At 48.9% G+C, this 10,492-nt stretch overlaps 1 protein-coding gene across 3 annotated transcripts in view; it reads right to left on the bottom strand.

The window, feature by feature from the left end:
- Positions 1 to 264: 264 nt before the first annotated feature.
- Positions 265 to 10,492, bottom strand: part of ACSBG1 (acyl-CoA synthetase bubblegum family member 1) — a 49,029-nt gene continuing 38,801 nt past the window's right edge. For all 3 annotated transcript variants that reach the window (XM_082452625.1, XM_082452624.1, XM_082452623.1), the window contains 9 exons: positions 7,680 to 7,760; positions 7,439 to 7,588; positions 6,910 to 7,086; positions 5,949 to 6,130; positions 4,720 to 4,950; positions 3,811 to 4,028; positions 2,973 to 3,112; positions 2,150 to 2,396; positions 265 to 911 (listed from right to left, as the gene is read on the bottom strand). In XM_082452625.1, coding sequence (XP_082308751.1) covers positions 826 to 911; positions 2,150 to 2,396; positions 2,973 to 3,112; positions 3,811 to 4,028; positions 4,720 to 4,950; positions 5,949 to 6,130; positions 6,910 to 7,086; positions 7,439 to 7,588; positions 7,680 to 7,760 — 1,512 coding nt within the window. In that variant the 3' untranslated portion in view covers positions 265 to 825. The remainder of the gene's footprint in view (positions 912 to 2,149; positions 2,397 to 2,972; positions 3,113 to 3,810; positions 4,029 to 4,719; positions 4,951 to 5,948; positions 6,131 to 6,909; positions 7,087 to 7,438; positions 7,589 to 7,679; positions 7,761 to 10,492) is intronic.

Here is a 10,492-nt window from a genome sequence, read left to right as displayed (position 1 = left end):
CTAAGATTCCACAAGCTGTATGGCTCAGCCAAAACAAACAAACAAAAAACAGAGTGGGCAGGGTGGCATGGTGGTGACAGACTAGCACCCAATTGACTGCTTTCACTAGAATGCTCCACTTGACCTCCTCCCACACCTTTGCTTATTCCAGGGCACTAGAGGTCATTGGTATACCTATTGCACAGTGTCCTGTGGGTTAAATAACCACTACTCTGGACTGATCTACTGCTCTATTGACAAAAAAATCAGGTACTTGTTGACAGCTCTGTTAAAAAGTTTAATTTCAAATTACACATTAAATACAATCAAATAGGCAGCAGCAGTTTTATTACGCATCAAAGTCAGTGGGTGTGTGTATGGTGGAGTGCCTGGTAATGGGATGACGGGGTTGGCAATGTCCAACAAGATTCCAGAGTAAGTCGGGTGTTTGTTAGGTGAGTTACAACTGAGCGCTTTCCCTGTGGCACACTGGTTAGCCGAGCCATCTTCCCCCTCCTCCCTCCCCCAACACCCAGCCTCCTGTTAAGTGAGCTAGCAGCCTGTTAAATCTACCTGGAACTAAGGCCAAAACCTGTCAGCCCTTTAGTTCTGGAAAGAGAGTTGATCTCACTTGTCACCCAAATAAAAAGCAATACATTTAAAACTACCCACACGTGAAGCTTCTCGGCATAAGACCTGGCAAATGTAGATGCCAGGACTGTACCTGACCCAGAGAACCTAACAGACTTGCCAGAAGTCCATGTGCCCAGACTGAAGAGGACCTGGGGGTCAGGAAAATACTCAGCCTGCCATCTTCAGGAGAAACCCGGGAAGGACGACCCCTGATTACTTTTTTTGCTCTTGGTAAAAGCAATCGATGATATCCTTGTACTTCTCTAGGACTGTGAGCCGTTTCAGCTTCATTGTGGGACCTAAAAGAGAAATTGGAAGAAATGAGTGAGGCCTGGGCTCTGAGATGTCTGAGAAGGTGTGTGGTAAACATCTAGACTCAGTGCGTCCCAGAACTCTGGAATTAAGCCAGACCAACAAGTAGCCATCCTCCAAGATGGCCCATGGCGATCCCTGCTCCTGGTGGTCACACCCCTGTGTGGCTCCTTCCCACACTGTACCAGGGTTGGTCTAAGTGGCCGGTAGAATACAGAGGAAGTGGGGGTAATTTACATGACAATAACTGATAGGCAAATCATCTCTGCATTTCAGTGGAAATTCATATGATGTTGGATGTAATGCTTTGATTGCTTGTGATAGGGTAGGGGAAAGCCCTGGCCAGGGAGGGCCTCTGGCATGGTCTTTATGAGAGGTCTTCCTCATATCACTTTTCTTGGCCTTGGTTCTCTCCTCTAATGCAAGGTTAAAAGGGCTCTGATTTGTGTAGCTTCAACTCCATTTTGTGCTAACTCATACTTGGCTGTGTAACTGGAGACTTCAAAATCAAAGCCATTTGTATAAACTGCTTAGAGAGGACAACTATCTGGTTGACCTTGCATTCAGTTTGCTGGCACCAGACAGCCAGATAAGCTCAGGGTCTCTGACAGCAGCTCAGCATTACTGTGGATAGTTGCTTCTGGGTTCAGCCTTGATGGGTTGGAGGGAATCTCATTGAAGGAGCCATTTGCATACCCACCCCGCCATGCCATGAACACCCCAAGATGCTACAGCCAAGAGCGACTTCATCCATCCAACTGAGGCCACACCAGAGGCCTTTTCTGGTTCTGTGGACCATGGTCCAGAAGGGCTTCCACCCTTTACCTGTTGCATGAGCTGACTTTACAAAAGATTATGGTGGTCTCACTCCCTAGAGCCAGATGACTCCAGCCCAAACAAACACTAACAGGAACTTTGTGTCTGCCTGGTGGTCCCATTGTGATTTCAGGGGAAAGTGGTTCCTTAGTCAAAACAAAGTTAAACGTTATAGGTTCAAATTAACGAATTCCAGCACATATCTTATACACTGAACAGGCCCTACCTAACCACAAGCCCAGGCACTGAGCAATCAGTGTCCTCCCACAGGAAGGAGGTGGGTGTCATCCAAAGTGCCATCAGGGACCTTCTGTGTGCCATGGCTGCTTCCTAGTGGGCACCTCCCAGGCTCTGCCATGGCCTCTGCCCTCCTGCACAGCCCCTGCAATAGTGTTAAGAAAACACCTACCCAACTCTCCACCCAAAATGGAGAAGTCCCTCTCAAGAACGGCCCACTTCTGGATGTGGTAGGGTCGGGCAGCTGCATTCATGTTGACTCTCTGGATCCCCTCTTCAATGGCCTGATACACGGCCTCATCCTTCTTGCCCACGACCTCCGATACTGTGGTGGCTTTGCTACCCACCCTCTGGCAGAACTCCACAGCTTGCTCCGTCAGATTATCAGTTGGGTCAGAGGTATCAGGGTCCAGAGTGCACTGAAAAGCCAGAGATAGATCAAAACCAAGCCTCACTCCACAAGATGTGTGCCCTGGTCTTGGAGGAGGTCGCACTGCTGATCGTCAAGGATGTGGATCACTGTAAGCTCTGTTTCAAAGAGACGGTTCTAGAATGAGTGGGATGCTACTCGGACGGCATTGAGCCCCGTGGTGGGGTGGAAGGAAGGGAGGCCTGAGATTGAGATGACCTCAGCCAGTGAGATCATCTTTTAAAACAGGGACCATAATTCTGGCCCCGTCTACTACCCTGGTATCAGATACCAGATTGGTTATCTGCTGAGGGGACTGAGGGCAGCAGCACTGTGTAAACTGGACTGTACTGGAACACACAGAAGATCATCAGGGCAGCATACTATTAACTGTATTACCAGGGCAGAAGGGATTTCCATGCGCTACGGCTGCCCCCTTAGTGCAGGCAGCACTGACTAGTTATTCCAGAATACAGTCATGAGATCCAGACATGTCCTGGCTGAACATGGCTTCTGCTGGGGCCAGACCCACAGACCACCCACCGGCTGCTCCTCCAGAGCCAGACCCCTCCCCGCCCCGACACACCTTCAAGGTGAGCAGCATGGACAGGAACTTCCTCTGGTCCCCGATCAGCACGGCATTGCTGATGATGGGTAGCTCTGTCTTCACGGCCTCCTCAATGGGCACAGGGGGCACATTCTCCCCGCCAGCCGTGATGATTAATTCTGGGGAGGCAAGGCCAGGCCCCCGGCACAGGCTGTAGTCCAGGTGCTCAGGCCAAGTGCACCCAGACTCTGCCTGGAGAGCCGACCCTCTAAGCTGGACCCAGGCTCGATCACACATCTGCCTGCGTGATTTCCAGAAAGGTGTTTACCCACTCACCGAGCTTCAGTTTCCCCTGGGAAATTGGGGCATGGGATTCCCACAGGGATGCTGAGGGCACTGTATCCACTTGGGCAAAGTAAGCAAAGCACCTCTTCCATGGAGGTGTCCCCAACTTCCCTGGGAGAGCCAAGTTGTTCATGGGAAATTTCTTTGAAATCTCATGCTCTATTTTAAATTTTATGTCCAATTTGTGTTCTACTCTGCCTCATATCCATGTTTGCATATAAAAATACATATTTATGTCCTCAAATTTTCTGGAAAGACCTGCCTTGTTTATCTAGGGAGTTTGAATCCCAGCTCTGTCATTTACTAGCTGGGTGACCTTGGGCAAGTTACTTAACCTCTCTGGTTGTCCTCATTAATAAGTCGAGGTAATGATAGCATCTTTCCCATGGGAGACAATAGTAAGTAAAATGATGTTATTCAAGGTGCGTGGCACTTAATAAGGGCTCAACACTTGTAGTGGGTATAAACTGTGGTGGCAGTATAATTCCTCCGACGTCCCAGCACAGCCTCGAAACCAGCCAGAGGCGCTCACCTTTGAGACGCCCAGTGATGTAGAGGAAGCCGTCGGCATCCAGGTGGCCTGAGTCGCCCGTGTGCAGCCAGCCGTCGGCATCAATGGCCTCACACGTCTTGTCCTCCATGTTCAAGTAGCCCATGAAGATCGTGCGGCCCCACAGGCAGATCTCTCCGATGCCCTCTGCATCCTCATTCACCAGCTTCACCCGGCAGCCCGGCACCACCTTGCCGGAGCTGGGGGGATGGAGGGGCCGGGAGGCACGGTCAGAGGGAGCAGTTTCCTCCAAGCCCTGGATCAGCCCCTAGTCTGATCCATCTAGTCTTCTCCGATGGCTAGAATGTCTTTTCCCAGGATTTTTGTAATTTAATAGGGTTCTCAGAGCTGAGAGGTAGGGCCAGTTAAAGGTTTTTAGGTGAATGAATGAATCAGTGGGGGAAATCGTAATGGGACAACTTTAAGCACTGTGATGGGCAAGCAGGGAGGGGAGGTATTTATGCACAACAGAGAATCCTTCAACTCACTCCCTAGAACTGATTGCCCCCTACCCCACACCAGAGGACCAGCCCAGTCACCCCAGCTCCCATCCCAGATGGAACCGGGGCTATCAGCAATGCTGGGATACCCTCTAACACACCCCACCCTACTGGAGGGAGGGGCCGAAGGAAAATTCCTCCATCAGAGGCCTGCTCAGGGAGCCCCTGGGCTGCAAGGTTGTTTGCAACCATAGACCCAAGTGACACTGTCGCAGAGACCATCCCCACGAGACTCGGGCCTGGCCAAGGGACTTGGCCCAAGATAGAGCGGTTGGCACTCAGGGACCCATAGTCCAGTGGCCTGGGCTCAGGGACCTAATCAGCAGGGGGGCACTGAAGGGTGTCAGCCAGGACGTGCGGGCCGGCATATGTGCTGAAACCTGGGTCACACCTGTAGAGCCGGTAGTTGTAGGGGCTGGACATGAAGTGAGGGCCCGAGGTCTCGCTGAGGCCGTAGCCTGCATACAAGCGGATGTTGAGGCCCAGGAAGAAGTGCTGTGTCTCCGCGGTCATGGGGGCTCCTCCGTAGAAGTTTTTCTGACACTTGGCAAAGCCCAGTGCCTGGCGGACCTTGGCTAGCACCAGGTAATCTGCCAGTCGGGTTGTGAAGGGCTTCAGATCACTGGTGGGAGAGGGAGAATGGCTCACAGAAGACAACACACACACACACACACACACACACACACACACGCATACACACTTGCGTTAAAAGGGTGGGTGTTCAGTGGGGACCCAGAATGGCCGTTCCAATGATCTATTCTGATTGGTTAGTGGCGATGCTGAATCCACTGCTAAATATTTTTAATATTGGCCCTGCCTGTGAACATGCATGCACACCTAGGTGTGTACATGTAGTTATGTGCAAACACGTCTTGAGCCGGGAAGTTAGAAAACCAGATTCAGCTGTGTATGTGTGCACAGACAACACAGATGCACGCAAGTTCGCACACACAGTAATACACACTTGCAGAGACTTGAAGTATATATGCACAGACACAAACATGTGTCTGATCCCATTTGAAGCTCTTGAATGGGTCATTCATGCATATTCCCTTTTCATGTCTGTGCAAATGAAGCCCTAAGTGCACAGACACATGTACATGTCTCATGAGACATGATACCGTTTCACAGACACACTAGTAATGGAAAATATTTCTAAATTGGAACAGGCCAGATTAATGCCATTGATCCTCCCACAACACTGGTTGGGAATTTTAAAGCAATCGAAAGGCTGTGGGCAAGAGATGAATGGTCACTTTGGATTATGGGAAGGCTGGAAAACCCCCATCACTGTGGCCCCTTCTCTGTAGCCACCTACTGAAGTCAGGAGACCCCTCAGGAGACTGCCAGGAGCTGCTCCCAGGGAGGTAAATGCCACCCCAGAGGGAGCAAGTCAGTCCTTGCAGTCAGACCCAAAGATGGGGTGATGGTCTCCTGTGGGATCTGGCAAGAGAACAGGGGCTCAAGCCCAGCCACGGATGGGGCTTCTGTGCAGGGGTCTGGACAAGCCTGGCCAATGGGGCCTGGACAAACCTGGCCTATCAGATCCTAGGTTGTGTCCTGGGGTTATGACCCAGCCCTGCTGCCTCCCCAGGCCTCCTGCCCCCTGGCCCTCTCTACCTGCTCGGGCAGGTGAGGTTCTGCTCCAAGGTCACCGACATGGCCCACAGCAGCATCTTGCGCCGGATGAAGCCAGACTGAGCCGCCACCTCCTGGATCCGCTCCATGATCTTCTCCCACACCCGCGGCACCCCCATGTGGGACGTGGGCTCCACTTCCCTCAGCGTGTTCACCAGGCTTCCCTGTTCGCAGCCAGCGAGAGACAGGGCTGTGGTTCAGAGCCGGCCGGGAGCCAGGAGGGCCCTGTCACCAGAGTCAGCGGGCACACACGCAGGCATCCTGTATACAGTAGCTCGCACAGGTGTACGCACACACCGCATGCAACTCACGTCACATACTGTCGGCTACGACTCAACAGCCACCTACTCACTGCTCTACTTTGCTGAAAGAACCTTGATGTTGCTCAGGTACCAGAGTGGCCAGATGCTTCAGAAGTACCTCAGTCCCTTCCCAGTCCTGGGGGCAGTGACTTTTTATTAGTCTAACTCAAACATGGTAATCCCATTCCCTTAAGCAGTGACTGGTTGATGAATGGACATGGGACAACATTTGGGCCAATGTAGGGGAATCCGCTAGGGGGCTCTGGGGACGTTCTCCTCATGGTTAAAAGAAGGATCCCAAGCACAGGTGTAGTTTATGAGGCTGGGACGCAGGGCAGGGCCGTGGCCATCTGTGACCATCCTGTGATCTTACTCTGAGGGTGGCCCATCCTTGATGGCACTGTGGACCCACAAACCACTCTGACTCAACTTTCCTTTATGTAATATCATCAGTTTCCCTTCTTGTTTGGTCATCTGAGTCAGGCTGTGCTAATTGCAGTTGAAAGAATTCTGACTGATAAACACACGGGGAACCGGCATGCTCATGAATGCACACACAGGGCCCACAGACACAAGCACACACTTGGGCAGGCCCTTGCACACACACCTGGACACCCACTTAGGCAGAGAGGCAGACTGACCTTCAGGGCATCAGTCTCAGCAAAGCAGACCTGGGCCCCCCACTGGATGCCTGTCCACAGGTCATAGATCTGGGCAGCAATGTGGCTGAGGGGCAGGTAGCTGACCACCACCTCCTGTTGGACTTCTGCGGGTTGGATGTCACCGGCCTGGCTGCCATAATGTGCTGTCCATGTGATCTGGCGGACAGGCAGATGGGTCCTGGCAGTGTCTACAAAGCCAGTCCTGGAAGTGTTCACATCCGTGGCCACCCTGTGGGCTTGGGCTATTTCTTTGGAGTGTTCTTTGAACACCCTAGAGGTTGTTCACCCTCCTGGGCATCTCTGCAGGAAACACCCTGGGACAGGCCTCCCCCTCCCATCCCCCACCATTTTGCTGGGCTCAGTCTGGACCACAGACTTAAGGGTTGTCCTACTTATCCCAGCTCCCTGAGCTGAGGGGCTGAAGGAAACTCCCTGGGAGTTGTTAGGGCAGGGCCATTGCCCAGGTCCACCAATAGCCCACCCCCACCCATCTGGGCATCTGTCCTACATTGTCTTGACTCAGCATCACGCCCTTGGGGTTCCCAGTGGTGCCTGACGTGTAGACCAACACACAGCACTGGTTAGGCTGCTGGGCATTGATGATGGTGTCCAGGGCCTCCTCAGTCACCTCATTCCCCAGATCCATGAACTCCTCCATCTGCGGCCAGGTGGGAGAGTGCAGGCAGCCCAGGTGAGCTGGGCAGGCTCACACAGACCCCACCTGCCCCACACGAGCCCTCTACCCATACCGTGTACACGTTGGCCATCTTTGTCGGAGGAGGCTCTTGAAATATCACTACTGCCTTCAGATGTGGCAGGTTTTTCCAGATCTGTATCAACAGGAAAAATAAATGTGGTTTCATTTAAAAAAGTCACCTCCTTCAGCTGATCCAGCTGATAGGGGGACTAACCAGTTGGAATTCTTTCCTGCTGGATGAGAGAAAGTAGTTAGGACTTTGAGGCCCTGTGAGTCTCAAAGATATTGAGGGAGCACATGAAATTCTAGGCCTTACACTACAGGAGGTTATTCTGCATTATCAAGGTAAAGTCTAAATGCAATCCTGTATATCCTTATAAGAGGGATATAGAAGGAGATTAAACACACAGACAGAAGAAGAGAAGGCAATGAGACCACAGAGGCAGAGATTGGGGTGATGCAGCTACAACCACAGAATTCTAGCAGCCACTAGAACCCGGAAGTGGCAGGGAATAGATTCTCCCAGAGGGAGTGAGGCCCTACTGACACCTTGATTTCAACCCAGTGAAACTGATTTTAGACTCTGGCCTCCAGAACTGTGAAAGAATAAACTTCTGTGGTTTTAAGCCACCAAATTTGTGGTAATTTATTAAAGCATTGCTATGGTCTGAAAAAAAAAAAGAAAGTCACCTCTTGAGAAGAGCCCCATCTCCAGGTGTTAGCCTGGCAGGCACCTTGTGGCAAAGGTTGGTGGTCCCCAGCTCTGACCTTTCACTCAGCAGGACACTTGCCACCCTTCGTGCATGGTTCCCCATCATGAGAACTTTGGAGCAGCAAAGGTGGGATAAGCAGGGGGCAAGGAATGACTTCTATTGAAGGAAAACCAGACAACCTGGGGCGTTGCTGAGTGCAACAGGGGACTGTGTGACTGCAGAAGAGAGAAGAGAGGAAAGGGTAGAGGGAAATCAGAGCTCAGTTATCTCACTGAGCTGAGGTGTCAGAGGTCAGAGTTCAGGAAAGCCAGAGTGCCTAGAATTTGTGGGACAGAATACCAGACAGGAGAGAACTATGCAGAGAAAGAGTTCTAGAAATTTCTTTAGGGGTCCTCTTGATTCTTTGGCGGATTATCAACCTGCACAGGCATAGGTGAAACTCCATGAAACTAGATGAAGAATAAATGCTGGAGGAAGATCAATGACTGGGGCTAGAAGACAAACAAGAGCATGTACGGGGCCAGAACAGTTTGTGTCTCCATCAGCCAGAGTGGAGGGACCTCTGGAAATAGAGACCCCAGAAGGGTCAGGTCTTAGGTCTGGGGCTAAATTAGCCTTAGAGGAAAGGCTATCTAAACCTGCTCTGAAAGGCTTAATTAAACTCAAGTCTTAAAATGAAATTTAAAGAGAGAAAAAAAAAATGGAAAAAATTAACCTGCAGGAGAAAACTAAGAAGCCTAACATGTGTGTAATTGGAGTCCCAGGAAATTTTTTTTTTAAATTGAAAAAAGTCTGAGAAATTTCCAAATTTGATTAAAACTATAAATCCATCAATTCAAGACTCCCAGTGAACCCCAAGCAGGATAATCACAAAGAAAAACCACACCAAGACACAACATAATCCAACTGTTGAAAACCAGTGACAAAGGAAAAAATCTTAAAAGCGGCCGGAAAAACAAGATACACCATGTGGAAAGGAACAAAGATAAGAAATTATAGACTTCTTATCAGAAGCTATGCAAAGTAGAAAACATTGGGATGAAGTCTTTAAAGTGTTGAAAGAAAAAAAAAGAAACCCTGTCAACCTAGAACTATAAACTAAATGAAAATATCTTTCAGAAAATGAAAGCAAAAATGAACAAGTTTTCAGACAAAGAGAAGCTGACAGAATGCATTGCCTTCAGACTTGTATTGCAAGAAATGTTGAAGATTGACATATATATGCTAATGTGTATAAAATAGATAACTAATAAGAACATGCTGTATAGCACAGGGAAATCCACTTTGCTGTACAGTAGAAACTAACATAACATTGTACAACAACTATACCCAATAAAAAAAATAAAATTAAAAAAAAGAAAGAAAATTCTTAAGGAGGAAGGAAGATGAACCTGATGAAAACTTGGGGTCGACATAAAGGGATGAAGAGTGCCAGAAATGGCAAATACGTGGGTAAATAAAAAGACATTTCTTCCTTCCTTTAAAATTTCTTTGAATTATACTTGATGGTTTAAAATACTGCATTGCAGGGGTTATAACTCACATAGAAGTTAAGTATAAATGACAATAGCACAAAGTATGGGAGAGAGAAGGAAGTACACTGCTGTAAGATTCCTACATTATATGTAAAGTAGTACAATATTATATTATAATATTATTTGAAAGTAGACTGTGATGAGTTAAAGTTGCATATTGTAAGCCCTAGAGCAAACACTAGAGGGAGAGCCAGTAAACCAATGGATAGAATGGAATACTCAAAAACAAACCAAAATAAAAACAGAAAACTCCATCCAAAAGAAGTCATGAAAGGGGAGAAAAGGATCAAAGAATGGGTGGGACAAATGGGAAACAGCCAACTGGTAGTTTTATAGACAATTTTGTCAGACTGGATTAAAAGGCATGACCCAACTATACGCTATCTATAAGAGTCTTGCTTTAAAAATAAGGACACAGGTAGGTTAAAAGTGAAACAATGCAAACATATATACCATGCAAACATTGATCATAAGAAATCTGGAGTGGCTATATTAATTTAAGACAAAGTAACTTTGGAAGAACAGTTGCCAGAGATAAAGAGGGACATTTCTTAATGATAAGGGGATTAATTCATCCAGAGGACATAACAACCTAAATATGTGTATACATAACAGAG

The sequence above is a fragment of the Balaenoptera physalus genome (assembly GCF_965194825.1).
Source record: "Balaenoptera physalus genome assembly, chromosome: 2".
Taxonomy (NCBI): domain Eukaryota; kingdom Metazoa; phylum Chordata; class Mammalia; order Artiodactyla; family Balaenopteridae; genus Balaenoptera; species Balaenoptera physalus.
The sequence above is the reverse complement of the archived record's forward strand: the minus strand, read 5'-3'. Positions and strand labels throughout refer to the sequence as shown.